Source organism: Megascapheus bottae, chromosome 21 (assembly GCF_031878675.1).
Source record: "Megascapheus bottae isolate mThoBot1 chromosome 21, mThoBot2.hap1, whole genome shotgun sequence".
NCBI lineage: Eukaryota > Metazoa > Chordata > Mammalia > Rodentia > Geomyidae > Megascapheus > Megascapheus bottae.
In genome coordinates, this window is record NC_143529.1 from 22877918 (window position 1) to 22905627 (window position 27710).

At 47.9% G+C, this 27710-nt stretch overlaps 1 protein-coding gene across 1 annotated transcript; it reads right to left on the reverse strand.

The window, feature by feature from the left end:
• Nucleotides 1-7168: 7168 nt before the first annotated feature.
• On the reverse strand, nt 7169-21721 carry Igfbp5 (insulin like growth factor binding protein 5). Its single transcript, XM_090354784.1, has 4 exons — nt 21039-21721; nt 9169-9398; nt 8556-8675; nt 7169-7536 (listed from the first exon to the last, which is right to left on the reverse strand). Exons 1-4 carry the CDS (start codon nt 21370-21372, stop codon nt 7405-7407), a joined length of 816 nt encoding a protein of 271 aa, XP_090210910.1. The 5' UTR covers nt 21373-21721; the 3' UTR covers nt 7169-7404.
• Between the last annotated feature and the right edge of the window lie 5989 nt (nt 21722-27710).

Below are 27710 nucleotides of genomic sequence, written 5' to 3' on the forward strand. Positions count from 1 at the left end.
GGAAACTAGAATGCAGTACAAGATGGAAGTTCTTCTGGAGCTCTTAAGTCAGTTCTCACAGTGACATAAGTGCCAAGGTTGCCACCTTGCTCAAGTCCTTTCTAGAACATTCTTTTTTTTTTTTTTTTTTGCAAGTCCTGGGGCTTGAACTCAGCCTGGGCACTGTTTTCTCAATGTTAGCATTCTATCACTTGAGCTGCAGCACTACTTCCAGCCTTTTCTGTATATGTGGTACCAAGGACTCGAACCCAGTGCTTCTTACATGCCAGACGAGCACTCAACCACTAGGTCACACTACTGGTCCCTTTCTAGAAGATTCTACAGAGGGTTTCAAAGAATGTCCCAGTTTCTTGGCCCATTTCATGTCCCTTACCTATACAAGGGGCTTATAATAGTACACTTCACACAAACAGCGACTCCACTGTGACTAGTTCCGAGAGCCACGTTCACTGACCAATAGCATGACCTAAAACTGCAATTTGTCTTCATATAGGGTGGCTGACTGAGTGGTGATCTTGTCTTCATGTAGGACTGACTATGCCTGAAAGTTTAGTCCTGGCTGTTGACACATCCTGGGGCTTTACTGCCTCTATGTGGTGGTTTGGGAGAACAACAGCTCATCGCACATTGGACCTTGAACCCCAGGAACAGGAATGAGTCAAATAGTGCACATTTTCCTCCAGATTTCTCAGACATCCTGAGTTACATGCCCAGGAAAGGACCTGCTATTACGTTCATTCAGCTATTCACCCTGTGTGATTATTACACAAGCCTGATGATTTAAATTCGCAAGACCCAGTGTGGAATGGAAATGTGGAGTCCCTTGTTAGGAGTGTCTGAGAATTTCAAGTGACAGGAAAGCATTATACCAAGTCTGGAGCCCTGAGTGCTTTCCCAGGTGGGTGAATGCCACTGTAACTGGACCAGGGGTGGAGCTGTGGCCTCTTGGAGGCTAGAAGACAGAGCAAACTAGGCTAATGGATTAAAAAATAAAGTAGAAGGAGACCCTTTAAGTAAAGCTACTTGTGGCTCTCTCTCTTATGCTGCCATAATAGATGAGTTGTGATGGGGGAGAATTCCAGTTTTAGACCTTGATATGGCAGCCTCGAGGATACCCAAGTTCAGAGTGTCTGAAGTGGATGGAGGTGAAAAGAGCAGATGTGAGGAGGCTAAGATGGCTAGGCTGCCATGTGCTGGGGGTGGAGGTGGGGGTGGGGCAAGCAGACACTCAAACCTAAGTCTGGCCTCCTAAGGCTGCAGGTGTGCATGGCAGTGGGTGATGCTGGAATGAGGCAGGGATGGGCTAAGAGCTACATTGCTATGTGATGCCAGGCTGTGTGTAGTTAGAAGAGGAAGGTTATAAGGATCTGGACAAGCAAGGCCTGGAGGAGAAAAGGAATGTGGAGTAGGCTTGGGTCCATTGAGAGATTTGGGGATCATGAGCCCCAAGAAAGAACAATTCGGGGAAGAATCTTGGCACCCAATGCCTCCAGGCATTGTACAGTGAGCAGTGTGTTTCTGAGGTGTATACCCCTTGTCAGGGCAAGGGGTACCATGCGATGAGCGATCCCCAGGTCCTCCTTCCTGTTTTCCCCATTCCAAGCACCTGGGAGAAGGCACCCATTCTCTCTCTGCCTTTCACATCCTCAGTCGTTGCCATTATGGCTGGGCACAGGTTGCAGGTGCCTGAGGGCAGTGGATAGGTGATCAGTATCTAAAATGCAGTTTTCTGGTCTCTTTGGCTTTGTGAACTTCAAGAAATCTGGTACTGAGAAGTCTCAGGGAAGTGTTTCAGCAACCCCTGAAGGCTACAGGCATAGAGAAGAGCCCATGTGGTAAGCAAAGGCCTCCCCCCCCCCCCCCGCAGTGACCACACGTGCCACGTGACCACGGGACAGGTCATGGAGGCTCCTGAGAGCTCTAATGTTGATCTGTCTGTGAGGAAGGCCTGGGAGGCTGGTAGGACCAACTCAAGGGGTGCTGTGCTGTGGGAGACCTGGTGAATGAAGATGGAGCTGTTGAGAACAGGGTGCGGGGGAGAGGGAGAGCCCCAGGGTAGAAATAGCTCAAGAAGAAGGAATGCTGTTGATAGGAGACTGTGGCAAAAGGCTGGAGGCTATGCTTGAAATCAGAGGGGTTGTTTCTTAGCTTTGTTCTTCCTTGGCACATGCAGCTGTAGAGTCTAGATAAGAATCAGAGTTAGGGTTCTCCTTGGCTAGGGTTCTCAAGGACTAAAAGCTTGCAAGTTACTGGAACATGTAGTGGGGGACTACCTGCTTTTCTTAGAATCTTCTCCAAAGAGAAGAGGCTGTTATTATTTCCTGGTTCTGGGTTTTGAACTCAGGGCCTGGGTGTCTTCCCTACGCTTCTTTTGTTCTGGGCTAGTACTCTACCACTTAAGCCACCGCTCTACTTCTGGCTTCTTTGGTAATTTTCTGGAGATAAGAGTCCCACAGACTTTTCCTGCCAGGGGTGGCTTTGAACCTCAATCCTCAAATCTTAGCCTCTTGAGTAGCAAGGATTACAGACATGAGTCACTGGTGCCTGGTTGAGAGGAGACATTTTAAGGGCAGACTGAGATCTCAGCTGTGAGCTGGCCATGCATGTTGAGTCTCCTATTTTCTGAGAGCTTTGTTGCATTTGCTCTGTGGGTCTTGCTCTGTGGGGTTCAGAGGTCAAGAAGAGAAGGGGTGCTCAGGTTCCGTGGTGGGGGGCTCCACTCCAGGGTCCTCTCAGGAGGACATACCTAGGCCTGAGTTCTTTTTCCTCATGCTCTCATTTAGGAACTGCAGAGAGACCCCACTTCTGCTTCTCCCTCTGCATGCTTCCCCCAGCTCCTGGAGGAAGCCCATGCAGGCTAACTGAATGCCTAAGTTTATTGAATAAATGCCTTGTCACAACAAGAGACAAAGATCAAGGAGTAACATAAATTATAAGTTGAATAAATAGTATACAGCAAATCTTCACTCTTTAATAAAACATGAGATCCTCTGTTTTGTTTTTTTTTTTCTTTCTTTTTTATTTTCTTAAGTACAAAATGCTAAACAGGAGCCAAGCTCTTCCGCATTCATGTAATTCTTTTTCTTTCTCAAATGGATTTTATTTGTTGTTTTTTTTTTTTAGTTACTTTTCTCATTCACTGTTTTCCATCAGTAACAATCATGAGCATTTATTTATTCTTATTTTTAAGTTGGAAACAAAAAAGAGAAGAGAACAGAGCTACCGTATACCTGTATGCAATGCTATAAGGAAATACAGTAATATGTGCTGTGGTTATTACTGTCTTAAACAAACCAAGAAAAAAAATCTAAAAACCAAAAACAACTGGTAGGCAACTCGGAATCTGAAGGAATCTTGTCTGACAACTGTGCTATCCATGTGACTGGCTACTGTGTGGCGGTGGTGGTGGTGGTGTTAGTGGAGATGGGGTTGAGGCTGGTGAACGAGGACCAGAGAAGTGGGGTGAATGGGTGCAAGGTGGCAGAGGACCCCTCCCCACTCTGGCCCATCACCTTCCTTTTCCCCATCCAGAAGGACTGAAGGCGAAGAGACCAGAGTCTGTGAAGTGGAAACACTATATACTCCATGAGGAAACCAAGATAGGATGTTCTACAAAAGAAACAAAAATCAAAAAGAGCAAAGGAAAAAGAAATGGAGAAACAGTGCAGAATAATCTTGCACTTTAGTGGTTTCTTTTTTTTCTCTTTTTTTCTTTTTTTCAAATAAGGACAGTACAACACCTAGGTTGCTGGTTGGTCAAACCCCGTTCCTCTGTTCTGCCAATACTGCTCCCTTCCACGGCTTAGCCTCCTTTCTTTTGGAAGCCTGAAACTGCCTCTCCAAGACTCGAGGTTTCTTCTCCATGGCCCACTCCTCTCTCAGGTTCCCACTCTCAACCGGAGCTCTCTAGGGGGGTCTATGTTGATGGGTAGAGGGACCGCGGCCCCCAGTGGGGGTTTGTCACTGCTAAGGAGCTGGGTGGAGGGAGAAGGATGATTGAAGGTTGCCTCCCTTAGAGGAGGTCATCATGGTGACAGAGGTGGTGATGGGAAGAAAGGGTGAGAGAGAAGAGGAATGACTACGGAGGGAGGTTCTGGACTCCCCCCATGCAGGCTTGTGTCCCCAGGCCTGTGTCCCCAGGCCTGGCTGTCAAAACAAACAGTTGAGTCTCCTTCACTCAAGATGCCCTACTTTGCCAGGTGGGTGCAGGTTGGCTGGGCAAGGAGAATCAGTCCTGAATAGCTCCCCCCATCCCTGTTACCAGGCAGTCATGGGGGAAGACAGAGGTATCTTTTCCACTGCTCTGAGGCATGAGTCATTTGGGGATCGAAGAGGCCTTTCCAGAGGGTGGATGTGGGAGCAGGCAGCATGTATACCTGCAGCTACAGACAACCCAGAGTCCAGAGGGTCAGACAATGGGCCAAAGGCCTGTCTGGGATCAGGGAGCTTCTCACTCAAGACATGTGCTGACCATGGGCCGCCTGCTGACCCACCTCTTCTCCCTCAGTGGCTTCCTGAGCTCAGCTAGACCTCCCATTGGGCAGATTTCTTTTCATCCATACCTGAAGGACTGGCTTCCCCTAGGGAAGCTGCCCCAGCCACAACCCCTGCAAGCCATAGGCAGACTCATGGGTGTGGGTTAGGAGGCTGGATCTGGGAAGCCCAAGGTGTCCGACAGTGGAGTACACTAGGCCATTGTCCTCCAACTGTGGCTGATAGCAAAGAGCCTACGTAATGGGCCAAAGACCCCTTCAAGCTTGAGCAAAAGTGGGGGCAAAGTGAGTGCCCCTGTCCGGAATCAGGTCAAGGCCTGGGAGAGGCAGGCAAGGCAAAAGGTAATTGCTGGCTCAGTCTTTTCTTAGGGGGACTAGTACCCCAGTATCTTCTTGGCAGATCCCAGTGAGATGACTGCTCAAGATCCAAAGCAAGAACAGCAGAAAGAAGGATGCTATGAGGAGAGGTTTAGGGTACTGGTGGCCTAAGGCATAACGAAGTGTTGAGACAGGGGCTTGGGAGACAGTTGTGTAGAGAGATGGCACATGCCAACCTCAGCAGTTCGATAAGTCCTCACAGCTGCCATCCCCAGCAGGCTCTTCATCTCACCAGGAAGACTGGCCACCTCCTTCATTCTCTGCCAACTGTCCTGTGTGGGAGAATGGGAGATGCCATCCCTCATGTTCCAGGCTCTTGTGAATTGACATAAATTCATCTCATCGCCATCACTATGGTTTGATGTTGGAGAAAGTCTCTACTGGGCTATGCCATTGGGAGAGAGCAGAGAGAGCTGTGCCCACAGCAACTAAGGGTCTTCTTTACCAGCGTCTCAGCCCCCTCTGTGGCAAGCCTACCTTCAGTCTCCTAGGACAGTCCTGAGGCCGCCCATTGGATGAGCAAGTTAGTGTGGGAGAACTGTTCTTGGATCAGTCTGGCTGTCAATAGCCCCCTTGAAGCTTCCATTGCCAGGTTGTCCTAAGCTTTGCTTTCTTCTTCCACCTCAGGGAGGAGGCAGGGTCTGGCTGCAGTAGACCAAGGAGAGCTTGCAAAAGTCTTTGGCCTCAGTCTTTCATGGTGGGCAGAGGGTGGAGCATTAGAAACATTGTTTTGTCCTTTAAATGCTTGGCTGATCTACGATCCCCATTCTTACCCAGATCCTCAAGTCTAGAATCCACTGCAAATTTTTCACCTTCCCTGGTTCTATGGCCTGGATGGAGCTCAATTCTATCCCCTAATCTAGTTCTCCATTTTTCTCATTCCTTCCTCTTGAATCTCAAAAGGGCCAGAAACACAAGGTTTCTGTTGGCTTTTCTCTTTTCTTCTGCTTTTCTGTTTCTCTCACCTCTGTCCCTCCACTCCATCTACTGTTTTCTTCTACTGAGACCTTTTCCCTAACACCTCCCGCTTTTTCATCCCTCTTGTCAGTTTCTCTCCTGCTCTGTCAGCCTGGAGACCAAGACAGGATTTCACATTGCAGGTTGGTCCAGATGAAAGGGAAAGGCTGGGCCAGGACCAGTGGTTTAGACGTGGACCTGTTAGGCTTGTTTGAAGTGGTGGCCACAGAGTTATTTACTGAGGGCTTGAAGACTGAACATGGAGTGAGCTGGGAGTGTGGTATGTGCGCCATCAAGTGCTGGTAGCTACCTGGCCTGGTTGGGTATACAGAAGCAGGCAGGGAATCATGAAAAGACTCATGAAGAGCTGTGTTTACAGCTCAGGGAAAACCCATGCCTAGAGGCAGAAAAGCTGGTTGGTATGGGTTGTGTTAGGACAATATAGAATGAGGAAGCATCTCAGTGCTCCTTAGGAACTACTATGAAGAGGCATTGCAAGCCTTTACAAGAAAGGAAGAAAAGAAAAAGAAGAAAGAAAATAGATTTATATGACTATATATGACTATATGGAGCCTTGTTGATAAAAACAAGGCCATTTTTTTTCTTTTCTTTTTTTTTTTTTTCCAGCCTATCCTCCGCCACAGAGGCTGTGGTGCTAGTTGTGAATTGGGTAAGAGCAGGAGCTGAAAACACATACCTCAGCCTATTTCTTGTCACCCCAGAAGAACAAGTCTTTCCAACATGGGGGTGCATGTGGATTTCTACACTCCCACAGGAGGAGTGCAAGATGCATATGCATTTAAGTATCTGCTTAGGGGAACCTATTTAAAACCACCCAATGATGAATCAGCTTTGTTTTTAGAGGAATGGAATGCTTCTCAGTGTTTACAAATTTGGAGGGGAGACAACACTCCACTTGGGTGAGAGGAGGAGGAGGGGGAAAGGTGAGGATCCACACTACTGGCTGGAGGAAGAGACAAGCCCTAGAAGGGCCCTGGCATATTTTGTCTTTTTTTTTCCTCCCCCACAGATGGATTGAAATTGGGGATACACACACACACACAAATATCCAAGGTGTCACTGAATGTCACGTCTTGGGCCACAGCTTCTACTGCCCTAACTTCTCCTCACTGCAATCAAGCCAGAGCTGCACCTGACCAATCCTGATCCTGGTCCCATTTCCTTCCTGCTCACGATCCTCTCTTCCTTTCCAAAACTCTATCCATCATTTTTCCCCCCTCATCTACACCCATGCCTTTTTCCCTTCGGTGGCTTTTTCTTTCTCTTTTCCATTCATTCCACTTGCCTCCAAAAGAAAACCTTTTTTTTTTTCCTTTAAAAAAAAAGGGGGGGGGGTGGCAGGGGTCTCTATCTTTTTGTATCTCCGTTGTTGCCATTTCTAAAGTTGAGCCCTTGCTAGAGATTCCGAGGTCCTCAGTTTCCTCAAATATATAATAATAATAATAATATATATTTTTCCCTTAAATGAGATGAAATGAGTGGCGTCCTGGGGAGGAGGAAGGCGCTGGCTGGAGCAGGGGCTGGGGGCGGGAGGGGGGACACGGGGAAGGACGCGTCACTCCACATTGCTGCTGTCGAAGGTGTGGCACTGAAAGTCTCCGTCGACGTATTCCATGCCTGGCAGCTTCATGCCATACTTGTCCACGCACCAGCAGATGCCACGTTTGCGGCCACGGGAAGGCTTGCACTGGGGGAAGAGGAGGTGAACCATCCGTGAGACATCAATACCCAGTGTCCTGCTCCTCTCTGCCCTCTCTCCTGTTCCAAGGCAGAATTACTCCCAAAGAGTTGAGGGGTTTTTAGGTAACTCGTGGGGTTCTAGTATCCTGATTTTACAGGTGAGTCTGGAGAGCAAGGTTAGTTCAGGTAGTCTATCCTTGTGTAAATGCTGTGAGTTGTTTTTTTTTTAATTATCCGTGTTGGATCCTCTCCAAGGATTCTTGAGAGAGGGACATGGCCACTGCAATTGTCAAAGCATGTGTGTGACTTTCTATGTGCTAGACACGACTTAGCCCTGACCACGTGGCAGGAGCTGTTCAGTGTTTTAAATGAAGATGAATAATTTATTTCTCCCAGGTGAGGGCAGTGTGGACTTGAGTCTCCATTTTACAGGAGGAGCTGACGGCACAGAGATAGATGTGGAAGAACTGGAGTGAGAAGACACGGCTAGAAGGGGTGGATGAGAACCTGCCCCAAGGCTACCTGACTCCCAGTTGCTAATATCAACATAAGTAAGGAATCCCCTTGAAGCAACGGATGGGGTCCCTTAGGAGCGTGTTAGAAAAGTAAACTTCTCAGGCCTGCTAATCAGAAACTTTAGCAAGACTCGGAGGGGTTTGTGAAGCCCTTGGAATTTGGGAAGCCAGAAATCTATGATTGTCCAAAAGTAGGGCTGTCCAAAATTGAGCCTAGCTCTCACTGGAAAGGAAATGATAATAGATAGTCCAGGGAGAAAATAAGTTATAAAGTCATTTGTGTCTGTGTGTGTGTGTGTCTGTCTGTCTGTCTGAAGAAGCAATGTAAGGAGCACAAACATGATAAGACACAATGTTTCAGTGAATCACAAAAATCCAAGTAGATGTTGCCTGGAAGGGAATGAAAAAAAGTCACAATTGTACCTTGTGAATAGGTATTTTGGGTTGGGGAATTTCTAAGTCATTGACCGTGGAGCTGGATTTCCCTGGCATGGCCTGGGACCATCCATACCTGCTTCCTCTTGTAGAATCCTTTGCGGTCACAGTTGGGCAGGTACACAGCACGGGGCACCATTCGAGGGCTGGCTTTGAGTTCCTGCAGGGAGGCCTCCATGTGTCTGCGGCAGGGGCCCTGGTGGACGGAGGGATGACAGGTAAGAAGCTGCCCAGATGTGCAGATATACGAGCCAGGGGAGTGCAACAAGCCCAAATGTGGCCAGACACAAATGGCCATGTTTTTCCTTTTAATTTTCCAAAAGAGTCACATCAGCTTTTCTGCCTCATGGAGTCACTTACATGAGAGGATTTGGTTTTCAGAAGCTGGAGGAGCTGTTCAGCATCTTCCTAGGACTGGACATAGCTCTAGGGCAGTTTAAAAACCTGCTATGGGGACACTGGACTGCTCTGCTGTTTCTTTGAATGGAACCTACCCCTAATCCTGCTTAATTGGACAAAGCTTTTGGTTCTGATCAAAGCAAGCTCCAAAAATTATCCTCTGATAAAATTATCCTCTGAAGTAGGTTCTCCTCAAGGTCTGGCCTAGGAATCTCCTGCTGCCACAAACATCCAAGCGAATGCAGGAAAAGGTCAGATGTCAAGGCAGTAGCAACATCTCTGAGACTCACCTGCTCGGATTCCTGTCTCATCTCAGGTGCAGTGATGACCCGGGGGTGGGCAGTGTTCTCAGCGCCCCCTACAAACTTGGACTGGGTCAGCTTCTTTCTACGGTCTTTCTTCACAGCCTCGGCCTTCAGCTCGGAGATGCGGGTGTGCTTGGGGCGGAAGATCTTGGGGGAGTAGGTCTCCTCAGCCATCTCGGATGTGGTCGGTTCCTCATGCTCGCGGGAGTCCCTCTCTGCAGGGAGAAGGGGTCAGAGGTCAGCCTCAGAGGGCCAGGGCTCAGTGCTGGGAGGTTTGGGGGTGGTTTGGGGGTGAAGGGAGTAGAACATGCTGAGAAAGAGGAGATCTTTGCCCTCCTGCAGCTCAGCCGATGGGAGAGAGCTAGAGAAGAAAAGGCAACCCTCACTCAAGTGGGGGAAGGGAGGACAGGACAGGTGTAGACAGGAAGATGCCATGATTAAGAGCATCTTGACACAGGCTGGGATACAAGTCCGCTCCAGTCTGAGAGAGGCCGACAGCTGGCTGGAGCAGGAGCGGTGTATTTATAGGAGTGACTTGGTGACAGTCTATACTTAGCTGACTTATGACCTTTAGAGGAGCAAGACCTTGTTCATGTTGATCTGTGAATTCCTCTGGCCTAGCCTTTCCAGTGCCCAGAGCGCCAGTCCATTCTTTTCTTGTCTCAGCTCTGTGCCTCTGGAGTGCAGAGACCTTAGGTTGCTCTTTCCACATGGGCAGGTCCTGAGCATGGACCAAGGATGGAGTCAGGGGAATGGAAGCAACCTAGACTTTACTGCCCTGTGTGTGTGTGTGTGTGTGTGTGTGTGTGTGTGTGTGTGTGTAGTCAGTGCTGAGATTGAACCTAAGGCCTTGCACATACTAGGCAACTGCTCTACCACTGAGCTATATCCCCTGACCTTTCCTTTTCAAATATTTGAAAAAGCAAATGGGTTTTGGGAATCTACCCCCTCCCCCTAGCCTGTCTGCTCCAAATTACTAAATGAGGTCAAAATATAAGTCCAGTTGCATTACCTTGAGATACCCAGGTGTTGTGATAGGAGGCATGTGGGATGGGAAACTAGAAGAAGGGGGACAAATTTGAGGAAAGATATTGCTAGTATGGCAGCTTCAGGGGAAAACTCGTTCGTATTTTACTGGGGAAGTTCAGAGTCCATCTTCTGAGCAGTTATCCCAGAGGAAGTTCAGGCATGTGTTAGAGGAGACATTCAGAGACAGGGCCAAGCCTGGTCAAGATGACAGGTGAGGGGAAGACCTGAGTCAAAGCTTTGATTGACCCTGGCAATTGGTGGATTGGGATGTTTATTCACAGGATAGGTGAGGAAGATGAGATGTAAGAAGCTGGAGAACCTCTGGAGAGAAGGAAGATGGTGGAATGAAAGCATATTGCAGAGCTATGAGGAAGAGTAACCTAGGGTGTACTTCCTGTTTCTTAAAGATGTCTGGGAAGGGTGTGTCAGGCCATTCTTCTCTAGCTATTTATGTATTTTTTGTGTGTTTTAGAAAGTGTCATCCTCCAGTTTGGTCTCTCTTTTGGGCCATGGAAGCAGGATACTCACAGCCTTTCTGTATCAAGACCCTTCCCTTTCAAATCTTTTTCCAAGTAGTTCCCTGTGAAAATTTATTCAGATCTCTCTTGGCTTCTCCTCTCTACTCCCCTCCCCTTCCCTTCCTCCCCATTCTTTCTCTGTCTATACTGGGGCTTGAACTTAGGGCCTCCTACCTCTCGTTTTTGTTTTTTTTTTTTTTTTTTCACTCAAGGCTGGCACTCGAGCTTTAGCTCCACTTTTGGCTTTTTTTCCCTGCTAGTTAATTGGAGATAAGAGTCTCATGAGCTGTTTTGTTCTGGCTGGCTTTGAACCTCAATCTTCGAATCTCAGGCACCTGAATAGGTAGGATTACAGAACTAAGCCCCCAGCCCTTTAACTCTTGATCCTTTCTTTCAAAGTGTTCAGGTATTTGCATTGGAGAGAAGCAATGATGATACTATAAAACTATGTAATTCTGATATCTTTCTTCAAAGAACTTAGAAGGCTTTTGGAAACCCGTAGCTTCTCTGGAGACAAGGCTCCTGAAGGTGTCTCCCCTCCCAGCTCCCCGCCCTCAGTTTACAGGTTTTTGGGCTGTGTTTGAAAGGCAGGTTTAAAGGTTTGATGTCCCTCCCCCACCACCCATCTCCCTTTTTTGGGTGCCACTTAACCCCATGAGACCTATTACTGTGGCAGCAGGAGCGTCCAGTATCAAAGATACTAATCAGGGTCTTGTGGTCACCTGCAGGCTCCAGAGAGACAGTGGAAAGTTGGCTGGCAGCCTGTGGAGAGCCACGAAGATTAAAGAGCTGGAAAGCAAACCAGAGTCGGAATACCAGAGCCAACTTACCCTACTCAGCTACTTTGTGGCTGAATCATAAATAGGCTTTCAATTTTGGAGGAGCTTAAGTTTTAGAAGCAATGCGGGGACACGAGTATCCCTGAACTATTTTACCAAGAGAAAATGAAGGAAGCTATGGGAGGGACACAAGGGAGGATTTCTTTCTTTCTTTCTTTCTTTCTTTCTTTCTTTCTTTCTTTCTTTCTTTCTTTCTTTCTTCCTTCCTTCCTTCCTTCCTTCCTTCCTTCCTTCCTTCCTTCCTTCCTTCCTTTCTTTTGCTGAAGAGCGAAACACAAACTTTAGTGGGTTCTGGAAACTCTTTGATGAGTGGGTTAATACCTCTAGATGGCCAGTAGATGGCAGAGGACACAACCTGGGGCCCCACAACCTGTGTTCACTTATAGAGACTAAAGCCAGTGGCAAAGTCTGATATTTGGATGCTGCCAACTCCTACTGTCCCTTCAGGACACAATTAGAGGCAGGGAGGTGGACACATGAGGACAGTGTGGGGAGAGAGGAAAAAAAGCAGGTGCAGGGGCGGGGGGGGGGCAGAGCTCATTTGGGTAAAATCCTGCCATTTTTTTATTCTGTAAGGAGAAAATGACACAGAGAGACATGCCCCCACCTGATCCCCCTCTCTCCCTAGATCCTGAGGAGATTCTTTAGAAGATAGGAAATATGGAACACTTGGAACAGGTATAGAGGCATTCCTAAAGGCACCGTGCTTCCTTCCTTCCTTCCTTCCTTCCTTCCTTCCTTCCTTCCTTCCTTCCTTCCTCCTTTCTTCCCTCCTTCCCTCCTCTCTCCCTTCCTTTTTCCTCCCTACCTCCCTGTCTTTCTTTCTTTCTTTCTGTCTCATTCTCTCTCTCTTTCCTTTCTATCTTTCTTTTTTCTCTTTGACTTGGTTGGCCAAGTCATGCTGGCCTTGATCTTATGATCCTCCTGCCTTAGTAGTGTGAACACTAGGGTTACAGGCCTGCATCACTATGCCTGGCTCTCTAGTCCCTTCTAGCCAGAAAATAAGATGAGGATTCCTTAATCTTCTCAGAACTAATGAAAAGGAAAGCTGGGTTTTCCTATGGCATTCATTCTACCACCCTCTATGGATTTAATCACCTTCACCACCTCCTCCTCCACCTCCTCCTCCTCCTCCTCCTCCTCTTCCTCTTCCTCCTCCTCCTCCTCTTCTTCCTTCTCCTTCTCCTCCTTTGTCTTCCTTTTCTTTCATTTTTTTTTGTTGCCAATCCTGGGACTTGAACTCAGGACCAGTGTACCATCTTCAAGCCTTGTTGCTAATGTTCTACCACTTAAGCCACAGCTCCATTTCCAGCATTTTTTTTTTGGTGTTTACTTGGGGATAAGAGTCTAACAGATTTGACTTTGAACACAGATCCTCAGATCTCAGTCTCCTGAGTAGCTAGGATTACAGGCATGAGTACCAGCACCTGGCTGGATTTAAACTTCTTAAGGCCAGAGCTTTGCCATGTATCTTTGTCTCCTAAGTGAATAATTACTTAATCTTTAAATGCATGGGTGAATCTGACCAAGAGGCAGAGAGAAATGGGTCTAGAAGCATTTTACGCTATGAATGTGGGAGGAGCATTATTTAGGGTTCAGCAAATGCCTCTGAGAGTCATTGCATGCATGTTCGCACCTCGAGACATGATCACCTTGTGGAGAGACACAAGGGGGAAGGGAGATGAGCAGAGCTGAGGGTAGATCACCGCCCCCCCCCCCCCAATTCTCCAGGCTCCCTCTAGTTTTAAGCTCTTGGTTGCAATAGAACAGCCAGAAACTGCTGTGCCTTTTTCAATGAATAAATACAAAGGAAAATAAAAATTTGTGTCCTTGGTTGCTCCAGCCACAGTTCAAATTCTCCATCTGTTCTGACATGAAGGTAGAGGCTACTGTGCAGATCCTGAACATTTCACCAGCATCCAGCATCTGCTGGACAGTGCTGGCTGACCTGTGCCTGGGGAAGGATGAAAATAGTAAGGCTAAAGACTGAGCAGTCTCCCTCCCTCCCTGCTTGTCCTGTTTCCCAGCCAACACGCAGCCTCCAGCTTTGGCTGCAGTACAAGGCTTGTGGGAGAAGAGGGACTGACTGCTCACTGTTTAAGAAAATGTACGACATGTCTCAGTCTCCTGAAGCCTGACTGCTCCCCAGCTGTGGATGCTAATTAAATTCAATTGCACTGCGTGTGTGTGTGTGTGTGTGTGTGTGTGTGTGTGTGTATGTGTGTGTGTGAAAGGGGAGGAGAGAGAGTTTGCATAGCGAGGACACAGGGGTGGGTAAGGAGGGACTGTGAATCCTTCTAGAGATGCAACAACCTCTTCCTTCTCACTAACCTAAGCTCTGACTAACATCTGCCTAGCTCCAGTGTCTCTTGGAAGACATTTGTTTTTCTTTTCCTCTGTGATCAGTAACAGATGTGTGATTTGGGTGTTTGATTTTTTCCTTCTAGGTAGAGAAAGTCTCTTACCATATAGCCTAAGCTGATTCTGAACTCATGGTCCTTCTGCCTCAGAGTGTCCAGTTCTTTGATTATAGTGATTATTATGTCACTGTGCCCAGCTTCCTGGACTCTGTTTTTTTTCTCTTCTTTTCAATTGAAATAATGAGTCAAGACAGAAACAAGTGCTGACATTTCAAGAGAAAAGCAAATGCAACCAACTATCATCCTGAGGAGGCAGAGAGAGAAGGAAGAGAGAGGAGGGAGGAGGAAGAAGGAGGAGGGCCCAAAAGGCTGAAGTGGACAGATGGGAGAAATGGAAGAGAATGAACAGCCTCTACAACCTCTATTCAGAGTAGGAGCATGCAAATGGTTAAGTGCTCTAGAACCCCACCAAAGTTGGCTGAAATGGGAATGCAACCCTTTTATTCTGACTGGAGAAACATGTAGGCCAAGCAGCATAGTGTGTGAATCAGGAGGTAGACTACTCTGTTCAAATCCTATCCCCACTACCAAGTTGTTGTTCTAAGCCTTGTTACCTTTGGTAGAAAATGGCAGATGAAGCCATTAGCAATGGTTGAATAATCCTTGGTAGTGGTTTATTTGACTTGAAATTCTTCTTTTCTGTTTTGGTTTTCCATCAGAGTTATAAGGAGGATGATAATAGCCCGTTCTTCCTCTATGGTCATTATGAAAATTAAATGAGTCTATACATGTTATTGAATTCTTAGCACCGGACTCTGCCTTTGTTGGTCTCTGTTGTCTCTCATTTCCCTAATTATAATCAACTAAACATTGGTTGCATGGTACCTGGCTGACAGAGCTCTGCTAGTGGATCACAAGATTCAAGGCTCCTTGGATGCAGGAAGATGTCTGCTCTCTTCTGATCTCCTGTGACTCTGACTGCAACCCCAGATGGGAAGAGCTTTGCTTAATGCTCTAAGGCACTAAGGAGAATGTATTCTGTGAGTTCTTCCCTCAGTCTAACCCATTCCTTTCTGTTGCATTAAGGTTATTAGGTATACTTCTCCAAAGGGAGTGAAAAAAAGAGTTCAACATGTTCTACTGTGTTTGTGGTAGATGTCAAACTGGTATTTACACATGTGCCAAGGACCAGGTAAAGAAAGTCTCTCTTTGAAGCCAAATTAGGATTCTTAGCAGTGATTTTGATGTGGATTTAGTTGGTGATGAATGTACACACCAGAAAGAAATACTATGCACAACCTCCAAGATGAGTATCTTCAGCTAGGCTTCTCCAAGAGCTGTGGAAGAAGGAAGTGCTCAGTAGAAATGACTAAATTTGTTTCCACTTACACTGAACAACCATTTGTCCTGAGAGGCCAGAAGGGGGCAGCAAGGAGCACACGCAGAGCTGACTCTGGACTTGTAGAATGTTTTCTCAGGTCAAACAAGGGATTCTTGTCTGTCTGTGAAAGCTCAGAGTCTTTATTGGGGCAAGAGGAAGGAGGAGGATAAGTGGGGGAGAGGGTCAGAAGAAAGCCAGACCCTATCTGAGAAATAAAACAAAAGGACTGGGTGTGACTCAAGTGGCAGAATGCCAGCCTAGCAAGCACAATTTACTGAGAAAGAAAGAAAGAAAGAAAGAAAGAAAGAAAGAAAGAAAGAAAGAAAGAAAGAAAGAAAGAAAGAAAGAAATCCCACCAAATCCTATTTAGTTGAAACCTAAGAGTTAAGCTGACAGGCCCAATCTATTAGGGAGAGGGGAGGGGTGTCTCATGTTATCTGTCTCATTTGTGAGTACCCCTATAGGAAGAGTAGGCCAGGATGGTTCTTAGCACAAGGTCTGGACATTGCATATACATTTATAAACCAGTGGCTCTCTTGCTTTCTTTTCCATCAGCTTTTGTGAAAGATGGTCCCCCTTCTTTTTGGTCATCTGTCTACCCTCACTCTATCTCATCCTTCCTCGGATCTTGTTATCCTGCTTGTCAACCCCATGAATGCCTATGCTGTGCAGGCAGGTTAAGTAGACCAGGGAGGTATTATGTCCTCTGTAGAGAAAAGGGATGGCAGAGATGCTAAGTGGCAGGGAGGACACCTGCCTGCCCATTGTCTGAAGGAAATGAGGTTTGGCTTATGGATCTGGATGCTAAGCTGAACACTGTTCCTTTATTGCCCTCTGATTCTCTTCCCTGACCAGACCACTGGTCTAAGACAGGCCTGCCTGCAAAAACTTCTGGCACCCCTGTGGAGGAGCTGAGTTACAGTCCTATTCTGTCTCTACCTAGTCTTTGGCAAGTGATTTTCCATTCTGGTCCAGAGGGGTCTCATCCATAAAGCAAGGGCCTTCACTGCACTGATGGCTGTGAGATCCTTCCAATGTTAACATTCTTTGGTCAATACCCAGACAATTCCTGGAGAGACGTTAAACAGAGTAGCCTGGCAGAAAAGGCCATTTCTGTTTCCAGACATTTCTAGTCACCCCTAAGGATTTATGTGGAGAGAGAGGAAGAGAGAAAGAAAAAAAGGAAGAAAAAAATGGAAAGGAGGGGTATGATATAATCATGGGAAAAAATAGGACTGAGGTAAAAGGGAGATTCACTAGATAGTGGGGGAAGGGACTAGGAATAGAGACCTTATTTATTTGCCTACTCATTCCTGCAAATATACCATCGAAGTTATTGCTTTGAGTAACATACCCAGATTTGAATTTAAAGGTAGTCTCTGGAAATTTGTAACTGTGATAAAGATGCAAAACTGGAAAGACACAAAGCCCTCCCACTTGCCTACTTGTCTCTAGTGGCAACCACTTTTTGTCTTTCTACTAGGGGTCCCTTGCTGGGATGGTTATTTATGGAGTCCCTGCCAGCCCCCAGTTTCTCCATACAGTGGCTCTGGTGTGTGGGAAAATCTGTTCTTCCAAGGTTTGCTTTTTACACATTAAATAGCTTAAAGTTTCACAGGCATTGCTCAGGTACAAAGGGAAAGCTCTGCCTTTGGAAAAACCCTGCCTCCTCTAACTGTTTGAACTTCCTCCAGGCACCCATGCTTAGGCAAGGCCCTTTGCTTTAACCCCTGGGATGACCTCTGGGTGGAAGGCCAGCCCCGGGGACTGCCCCTGCAGCTGTGGGTCCACCTGCTTACAATAAGCCAGCTCAAGCCAGAAGACAAACCCACAGCTGTTCAGACTTAAAACTCTTTCCCTCAGGGGATGCCTTAGAGGTGGGTGGGGGAGGGGAAGAAGGAGAAGGGGCGGGAGGAGTAAGAAGGTGGAGGGCGGGGGAGAAGGAGCTCTTACTGGGCCAGCTGTGCTGGTTCCTCCCAGCTGAGCTGACACAGCAGAAAGAAAGATGGAGAAAAAGGCAATAAAAGTCAAGTTAAATCTCATCCCTGGCCTTCTCTGGCTTGCATTTTGGTTGGCCCTGGCACAGTCAGTTCTCAAAGACTCGTTTCAAAGGGAATCTGGCTTTAGTCCTTCAGTTTTCCATGATCTTGTTCAACCCAGACATAAATTTGGCCAGTAAACCTTACTGTGGAACTTCAGCCTTGGCGTAGAAGCCAGCACAATGGCGGCTGAACCCCTCCAAGAAGCAAAGGCAGAATTCACTTCTGTTTAGGTTAGTATTCTTCCTCCTTTCTTTCCAGCAGCATATTTTCCATCTCTCTTTCCCTGTAATTTCTCAATGGCAGGATGCAATTCCACTTACATGAGCTTCTCTGCCAGGCCAGGAAAGGTGGCCCAGGTGCCCCAGGTAAGCAGGACTCCAGCCCTTAAAGTCACAAACAAAGACTGCCCTATTCCCTGACCAGCTTCATCTTCCCCTCACAACTCCACCCTCTGCTTCCCTATCATCTATGTCTATGCCAGAACTGGCCAAAATAGAAAGCAGGGCTGAACGGGCGGAGCTCCCTGCACCAGGCGATGCCCCTCACCCTCGTTGCTCAGCAACTGCCCAGCAAAACACTAAGTCTCCACCCGCCCCTCCCCACCTCTTCCTCCTGGAAGCTTTGGCAGCCAGCCACTGTGCTCTACCTACTTCACTTCTGACTCTAGAAATGGTTTCTTTCTTTTTTGGGGGGCGGGGGGAGGCAGGGCATTATAGAATATAAATACATACTTTTGTTTCTGATATATGAACATACATATAGTATATGTACATTTATATATTACATGTGTTTGTATTGGTGTATGTACAGTCGAATATAATCTACATTTATATCTTGCAACCACCAGAGGGAGAAAGAAATCTGTACTCACTGGCATTGTTCACATTTATGGTGGTGGGATAGGTCAATTGGAGATCAGGAATTTTGGCTAAAAGACTCAAGATATCTCTCTCTCTCTCTCTCTCTCTCTCTCTCTCTCTCTCTCTCTCTCTCTCTCTCTCTCTCTCTCTCTCTCTTTCTTCCCCCCCCCCGTTAAGAGTGGTCTGGATGGGGCGGGTGGCACAAGCCTATAATAAACATCCTAGTTGCTCAGAGTGATGTGGTCTGAGGCTCATGGTTCAAAGCCAGCAAGGGCAGAAAAGTCGTGGACACTCTTAATTTCAATTAAAAACAAACAAAACAAAAACAAAGGCAAGTGTGGAGCTGTGGCTCTGGTGGTAGAGCCCTAGCAGAGTGCTAGTCTTCAGTGAAAAACCTCAGGACAGTACACAGGTCCAGAGTTGAAGCCTCAGTTCCAGAGGGGCGGCGGCGGGGGAGGTCTCTGTACCAACTGTAACCCATCAGACACCAGCCTTAGGCAGGAAAAAGGAGCAGGGAGAGAGGCGGGAGGGAAGGGAGAGAAGAGGAAAGGGGAGGGGAGGGAAGGAGGAGGGAACGGGGAGGGGAAGGAGGGAGGGAAGTTGGGGGGGGGAAGGGGAGGGGGACCGTGGAAGGGCGCGATGGAGGAGGTTACTCCTGATTGGCCCAGAGGCACCCTGAAGGTGGAGGTTGAAAAAGAAGCTACTGAGAATTCTGAAGGGCGATCGATCGATCTAGTGCTGGACAAAAGTGGAGCAGGCGCGAGCCGGTGCACGCGCAGTAGGTGGGGCTGGGGAGAAGGACGCGCTGGCTTCGCTGTCCTAGTGACTGCGCGCCCGCGCACGCGTGAGGGTGCGCCCTGCGCGCACACCTTCCAAACCAACCCCAACATCACCATTACGCAGCCAGGCACCTAAACCAGAGGCCAGGCTGCCGTCAAGTGATAACTTGCACACTTTTGATGTGACTGGATTGTTATCCAGAGAGCCAGCTCCGAATCAGGGAATCAATTTAGTTCTCTTTTGGCGGGGAAGACCTTAGTCAAAAGAACTCCCCAATCTGTCTCTGTGGCCGTCCGTCTCTCCTTTCCAGCTGCTGCTGGCAGCGACGGCGAAAACCTGCAATTCGTGGAGACGGAGGCTGAGTTCAGGAAGCCCCCTGGCCTTTGGCAAGCTCGGACTCACTCTGTTCACAACAATATTTGTAGTTTGCGTTTAAGACAGCTCACGCTGGGGTGCTGGTGAGTATGGCAGGGCGACAGAAGGGGCCCTGTCCCCAGTAAGAAAGAACGCCAAACGGACGCAATTTAGCGAAGCCTAAACACCTTTGAGAGAGAATCAAGTCTCAGAACCCAAACCTCTGTGCCTCGCTGCTTAGACGCACATCACACAGATACACATACGTCTGCATCAATGCACAGATACACATGTGTGCCTGTGGCACCTAGAGTCAGACTTGGAAACTGCAGTTTAAGGAAAGCAGGCTGGGTCTGAAGGAGCGAGGAGCTCTGTCAATCATGTAAACCCCTAAGCTCTGGGCGGAGAGGATTTGGGGGGCGGGGAAACGAAGGCAGGGCGAGCCGGGGTGGGGCGGGGGGGGGGGGGCGGCCGCGGGCGCTCCGCCTTCTCGGGCTCCTCCCTCCAGTTCTGCGCGCTGAGGGTCCGGGGCCCCGGGGGACGTCTACGCCACACCCACCAGGGATCTGGTTAGAGGGACCAGAGGCGAGGAAGGAGGAGGCAGCGGGGCGGGGGGGGGGGGGGGTGTTGCGGGTTAGGTTTAGGGAGGAATGGAGGGGTGGGATAGGAGGATCAGCCTAGACAGAATATTATGAACATCTGAATCTTCCCTCCCCTCCCCGAGCCCTGCTTCACCTTTCAGCCAATCTGAACTCTGAAGGGGGAAAGAAGGGTTCGATTTAGGGAGGAACGTTCAACCCAGAACCTCAAACCCTTCCTTCCTCGCCTCCACACCCCCTCCCACATGCCTTATCCTTGCGCCCCAAAAGTATTCATTTGCGTTTTGAGAGGGGGGGAAAAGAAAAACCCAAACAAACCTGGCATTTTTCAGTTTAAAGCGTTTGATCTCGTACCTCAATCAATCCTATCCCGTCAAAAGCAATTAGTGTGCACGTAGGCGGGGCCCTGGGGCCCCCACCCGAGGGGCATTGAGCTGCTGGAGATCGCGCGGGGAGGGGGTGGGGGTGGGGGTGGAGGGAGGGAGGAGCCGAGTACGCGCTGCCGCGCGCGCGGGCGGGCGGGCGTGGGGATGGAAGGACCGACGCTTCTGGAGGAGCTGGGGGCGGGGAACGGGGGGGGCTCTTGGAGGAGACAAAGGTAGAATTAGCTTAGAAGATGGGTAACGCCGCTCTAGACCCCGGTTTAAACAACATTTTTAACAAAGAGAATTTTCAAGTTCAGAATACTTCCCCCCCAGTCTCCCCCTCCCCACGTGTGGCATGGGGTGGGATGGAACCCAGTTTGAGACTGGATATTGGGTACCACCGAGTTTGCACCTTCAGACCAAATAGCATCCGAGTCGCTCTTTTCTGAGGGGTCGGGCGGGGCGGGATTGGGTATGGTGGAGAGACTGGGGTGGGGTGGGCTGGATATGGAGCAAAAACTGGGAGAGGTTGTTTGGGCAGCAGCCCCCGGGTAGTCAGAAGAGACGGTGTGAGGTGCGAGAACCCACCCCAAGGACTCCCGGGATTCACCCGCTCCAAGCCACTTGCTGCTCAAAGCTCCAGCGAGCGCGCGCGCGCACGCGCGGCCCCAACCGGTCCGGTGCCCCCCACCCGGGAGCCTGGCCCCTGGCACACTGAGCGCGCTCACCGATCTTGGCTTGCTCGCGGTAGCTCTTTTCGTTGAGGCAAAAGCCGCGGCCGAGCAGCAGGGCGTGCAGAGGCTTCTCTTCATCCTGGCGGGGGAGGCAGCGCAAGCCCTGGGCGCAGCGCTCCGTGTAGACGCCGCACGATTGCCCCTCTGCCAGGGCGCACGTCATGCAGCAGCCGCAGCCGGGCTCCTTGACCAGCTCGCAGCCCAGGGGGCTGGGGGGGCACATGGAGAGAGCTTTCTCATCGCAGGGCTCGCAGTGTATGAAAGAGCCCAGGCCCTGGGCTGGTCCCACATAGGCGGCCAGCAGCAGGAGAACCGTGGTGAGCACCATCTTCTCCGAGTCTCCCTCTACCTCAGGGCGGGGCAGGAGAGCGAGAGTGCGGGAGAACCGGGGCCCCGGAGCGCGCCTGGAGATTTCTCTCCCTTTCTTTGCTTTTCAATCTCAGGCAGGTAGAGCAGGTGCCCTCCCCCAGACACTTGCCAACTGTAGGGAGATCTTTTGCAAAAGCCCCAGTTGCAAGGATTAGAGACTTGCAACAGGTTGGGAAGGGGAAAAAAGGCAAAGAAGCGCCGCGCCAGGTGCACGCCGCGAGCCCAGGCGCAGACAATCAAGCCCGGCCGGGATCTGGGCAGAACTGCAGGGGTGGGAAAAAGCCACCGAAATAATGAGATCGGAGGTTGGGAAGTGTGTGTGTGTGTGTGTGTGTGCGCGCGCGTGCGTGCGTGCGTGTGTGTGTGTGTGTGTGTGTGTGTGTGTGTGTGTGTGTGTGTGTGTGTTGGGGGTGAGGAGGAAGGAGGAGGGAAAAGAAATGAAATTGTCTTCGGAAAAGGTTTGCTTTTAAAATGTAAAGCACGCCGCGCTCCTCTCCACCCTGCGGCTCAGCTGCCCGCGGCGCGCGCAGGCGGCGGCGGAACAGGTAAGAGACCGTTGGCGGCCGCCGAGGAGGTGGGAGAAAAATGTGGAAAATTAAAAGGCAAAAGGAAAAAAAAAAAGGAAAGATTACAGGGAACCCTAACTAGCACTTCTTTTCTCCCACTCTGCTACCACCTCTTCAAATCCACAGATTTTGCGTGAAGTTTGAAGAAGGGTTACAAAGGCAAGGAGGAAAAAAAAAAGAAAAAACAAGAAAAAAGAAAAAGAGAGAGAGAGAGAAGGGGAAAAAGCCCTCCACAGCTTTAGCAGCTCTTTCTTAGCTCTTTCCCCTCTGGCAGAAGTTTCCAAAAAGACTGCGGGCTCCGGGCGAGCAGGCGCTTTTAAATAGACGGCCCCTGGCTGTCAGCCAGTTTGTAGTTGCAATTTGAGCTCCCCATCACCCAACCCAGGCGAGGATGCCAAGCCTTGCTGTACAAACTCACACGGGGTGGGGGTGGGGAGCGGCCTTCGAAACATGTGGGGCTCTCCACTCCCACAACAGCGCCCTCCTCCATCGACAAAGCAAGACTCAGGGAATTGAGGGGACCAGGCTGAGACTGTGGGGAAGGGGGTGGAGAGACGAATGGGAGAGAGAGAAATCTTCCCAGACAGGCCAGCACAATATAACTTGGGTTTGTTTCTCTTTCCTTTCCCTTAACCAGGCAGAACACAGGCTAGAGGGAGTGACCTTTTCTTATTAACCAACGGGATATATATATCCACATATATATATATATATATATATGTGTGTTTGTGTACATATATATATGTGTATATATATGTAGATATGTATATTGCCTGATATGTATATTCCCAAGCTTTGAAGACAACTGTCTGTTGGTATCAGTTACCAAATAAAATGTGTGTGTGTGTGTGTGTGTGTGTGTGTACATATGTGTTTGGGGGACAGATAGTATAAAATTGCCATGAATGGCTGGTGAGTTGAATTAACAAGGAAAGGGTAAAAATCAGAAGAAAAACTGGAAACCTTTTGTTTCCAAACTCTGGGGAAAGTGATTTAATAAGAGCATTTTTCTGATGGTGGAAGGGTGGCTGTCTTTGGCTAGAGGCTCAATCAATCTGTGGCCACTGTCCTAACCTATGGTTGGCCAGACAAGGTGTGTGTGTGTGTGTGTGTGTGTGTGCACGCGCGCACATGTGTGCTTCCCTTGCAGGAAGGGACAGTCACCCAGCAGTGCTGTTGGGAGCAGTGTCTGACTTTTGGGAGGAAAAGTGTCTGTAAACCTCAGAGACCTTAGGGAGGTCCTGGTGTCTAATTTTAGGTGGAAGCCAGGTGGACCACACTGACTCCATCTATTCTGTTCTGCAGGTCTGATTCTGATGGGTAGAGTGGTCTGATCTAGGGAGACCTTGTCTTGAAGTTGATGGGTACAAACGGACATGCCCCTAGCGTGTGAGATGACAGGGCCCCAGTGCCTACTTGGCAGAGATTCTTGCCAGAAACTTCATCATACGACATAAAACCTCCGTCTCTGGGACACTAGAGAATACTGGCTTTCCTTAGGAAAAATCAAAGAAACTGAAAACTTAATGCAGGAAGATGGCGATTGTAGTTTGCTCTGACAATGGCCTATGGATGGGCTGTGGACGGCAGAGGTTGGAAATGACCCATCATTGCTGTTTTTCCATGAAGCCTTTGGGATGGGGCTGTTCCCCTTTGTAAGTTTCCCTTCCTGCCTTGCAAAAGCACTCTCATCTTCCTTGGGAGAAGGGGCTGCATTTCATGAAGTTTGCCACTAGACTGCACCCTTATCTATGATAAGAATTCTTTCTGCAAGATTGCTTTTAGGAAAGCATTTCTCGTGCTTGCTTGATTTGGGAGCATCTCACTTGGTGCCTTACATTGCTACCCCCCTCAGATCCCAATCTCTCTTCTCACTTACCTATTTGCCAAAGGGCACATTTTAAAACAAGCCTAAGGTTTAAAGTTGTGCTACTGTATCAATTGCCAAATGGATTTTAGGTGATGACTGGAAGAGAGCTGTGTGAAATGATTTGAAAAGAAAAGAAACTGGAGATGATTCCAGTTGCTTCTCCCTTCTGTCTGGAGGCTGGGTAAAGCAGTGAGTAAATTCAGATTCTTAGAGTTGGTTGAAATCTTTCAGAAGTGAGGGAGATCAAGTGTTATTTTCTCATCTGCCTCAAGTTCAGACTAGAAGCATGACAGATCCGTGTGTGGGGTGGGCTCTGGCTCTTATCTGGCAGCATTTGGGATCATGTTCCCCCAGAAACCTGAGTTGCCTGGTTCCAGATACCCTGCATTCTTAGAAAATGGCCTCCGAGGGCACCCCTTTTGGTCAAGCCCACAGCCAGTGACTAAGAACATCTTGCAAAAAGATAGGTGAAAGGAAGAAGAATTAGAAGGAGAGAGTGAGGAAGAGAATGTCCTGGGGGTGGCCCCTGGTGGGAGGGGGAAGGGGCCTTGGAGAGGGCCATGGAGTCAGTGTTTTGCAATCATTCTTTATCTCCTCTTCTCAGTAGGCTCGGATCAGGAGGCATTCAAGGACTGGAGCTACAGCCCTTCAAGGACAGTGGATAGGCTTCTCAAGAATGCATAGGGGACAGAAGAATTCTCTGCATCCAGATTTCCTATCTTCCAAAGATAGGGAACCTGCAGAGTAGGTTTTGTTCCTAAGAGTCTAGAATTAGTACATACTAGTAGATAAAAAAGAAGTTGGGTGGTGGGGTACCTATGGGTCTCCTTTTGAGTCCATTGGCACAACTTTCTGTTCACATTCATCTCTGGCAATCTACTGTTGGAAAAATGTTTCCATCAAGTTTCACTGGTGCATTTCTACCAGATACAGATGTCAGAGGCTGTGTTGCTGTGCAGGGAACTTCTTCGGTGCTGACTTATTTTTCCCTGGCATGAGCTTTGCTCCTCTGCTATTGTTTTGTTACCTTTGGTCATATCTTTCTAGGTGAAGTGGGACTATCACCCACTTGTGTCTTGTTTCCCAGAAATCACTGTCTCTTGCCTTTAAAAGATCAACTGCCTATCTAAAATTTGAGAAATACAATCCAGTGAAAGGTTTGTGCTCTTTAGCTTGGAAAACTTTCCAAAGGGTACCTGACACTTTTACTTAACAATTTCCTTCCTTGTGATCCTTTCCTGTGAAAGTTTCTAAGTGATTTCCAAGGGAAACCTAATGGCTAAAGCATCATTATGTCATTCTTCTGGGTAGAAAAGCATGAAGTGAAGAAATATGACTTTAACGTAACAAAGTGCTATGAATTCTTTTTCTATAAATACTAGCTAGGGAGCTGTTCTTCATTCTTTTCTGTGTTGCTATCACCACAGTCTCACATAAGCTTATTTATCATATTGATTTTTTCTGTTTTCTAGGCTTTGTGACATTGCCTTCAGGCCCTTATCCACAGACCTGTACATGTTGAGTTTACTGATGCTGTGGTCTCATCTGCGTGCCAACCTAAGGCATAATGACCTTCAATTAAAAATAAAAGGAGGGGCTGGGAGTTTGGCCTAGGGATAGAGTGCTTGCCTAGCATGCATTCTAGCACAAAGGCCAGGATTCAATTCCTCGGTACCACATACATAGAAAAACCTGGAAGTGGTGCTGTGGCTCAAGTGGTAGTGGTCTAGCCTTGAGAAAACCCAAGGATAGTGCTCAGGCACTGAGTTCAAGCCCCAGGACTGACAAAAATGAATAAAAATAAAAAGAAATAAAAGCATGCAGTCTTCAGGACCCTCACCAGATAAGTAAAGTCCAGCAGGTCTGCTGTTGTTGCACAATGACTGTTCAAGACAGTTCGGGTGTAATTACACTGTTGAAGGCTAGGTGGCAGAATAGATACGTTTAAAAAAAGAAAAGAAGCAAAGGTTAGGAGAATTTAACAATGGGTATGGGGGCCTATACAGGCTGGGCCGGGAGCCAGTAAAAGCTTGGATGGAAAGACACAAGGCATAGCAACATGGTTGGGTCCACTCCTATGCCACCTCAGCTTTGTTGCTGCCATGTATATCATAATGACAGCAGCCTTAGCTGCCAAATCATTCGAGCTGTACCAGCAGCTGTATGCATGATAACTTTCCCTTGGGGACAAAGTTCTGCTAGCTCAGAGCTTGATGACTTGGGTTCAGGGAAGGATAACCTAAGACTTCTCTGATGAATAATTCGAATGTGATCTTCAGTCAAAGCCCTTTTTAAACATTGAAAAGGTGAATCAGGACTATTGCATACATTAAAAGGCCAGAAGGGAGTAGCTATTGTGTTTAATATCTGGGAGCACTTGGTCATCGTGGTTAGGCATTTTGTTAACAGGTAGTTCACCTGCCCTTTCAGGTCCATCTGATCTTGGCAGTGGCCACTCTTCAAACGGCTCTGCATCTTTTCTGCACAATTGCTTTCTAGGAAGTGTCTTATAGAACAGAGGGTCAAACCATGTGCTGCTTTAGAGCTAAAATATTGCAGTAGGGACTCCACGCAGAGACAATTTAACCAGAGTTTAAATGAACCCTAAGGCTAACTGTTACCATGGAGCAGTAGCCAAGAGAGTGATTGGTATCCCTAGGTAAGCAGCATTACATGTTAATGGTTTTTAGCAATTGATTTTTTTGGAAGCCTTGGAGCAGATCCAGACAGATAGGGTAGAACAGAGAGAGCTCCATGAGTACAGTTTTGGGTTGGAGCCCTCTTGTCTTCCTGGATCACAGATTTGGCATGTTCCTACAATGGATAGCTCAGAAGCTGGGTTAAATTTGGAAAATGAGATTAGCAAGGGAAAGTGATCTGTTGTGACTTACAGGACAGTGTGGGTAGGTCCAGATCTAGGAGGGAGAAAGAAGAAGGTGGGGAGATGGAGTAAGAGGAGAGGGACAGTATGTTAACAGCTTGGAGTAAGTTTAATAGAATACACTCGAGCTGTTAAAAAGCCAAATAAAGTCACAGTGACTGGTGGAGTCTCATTTTTATCGAAGCTTATTGGTATGAGCTCACAAGGCAAATTTGTGTGAATTAGGAAAAGATGCTCTTTCTCAAGCTAGTCATCAGAAAATTGTTGTAAGACACAGATTTCTGGATTCTTAAAAAATAAAAATAGATTCCAGACAAGCACTGGTGGCTTATATCTGTAATCTTAGTTACTTAAGATGTTGAGATGAAGATCTGGAAGCCAGCTAAGCAGGAGAGTCTGTGAGAACTCTTCAATTAACCACCAAAAATCCAGAAGTGGGGCTATGGTTCAAGTTGTGTAGCCCAAGTCTTGAGCAAAAAAGTGAAAAGACAGGCCCTGAGTTACAGCACTAGCACTTATGGTACACACAAAAAAATTGCAAGAGATTCTTATTGTCAGACTTACAATATGCTAATTGTACTATGTCCTAAATTTGTATAAACATACCAGGGTCTAAATTCTGTATGCTTATATCATGCTAAAAGCCCAACAACAAATGTAAATAAAGTCAACCAAAGCTACCAACCTCAACGAAACGCACAATGATAATTTTGATTCAGTGTGTTGGTGGTGTTAGGCTGATGTTTCTCTGAGAATAAATCAATACTTCTCTTGTGATTATATGGTTTAACTGTTAGGTTGCAAAGTTTTTGAGTTTGCTGCCCTGTTTGGTGACTCAATCTTTCCATTACTTCTTAAACAACAGGGGAGTCATGTCCTACAGAGTCTTAGTTGTAAAGTCAGCTTGCCATACAAAAATTGGGTGTAATCAAAATTCCCCAGGAAAATTCTTTAAATCACTTGCAAAACAAAGCTATACC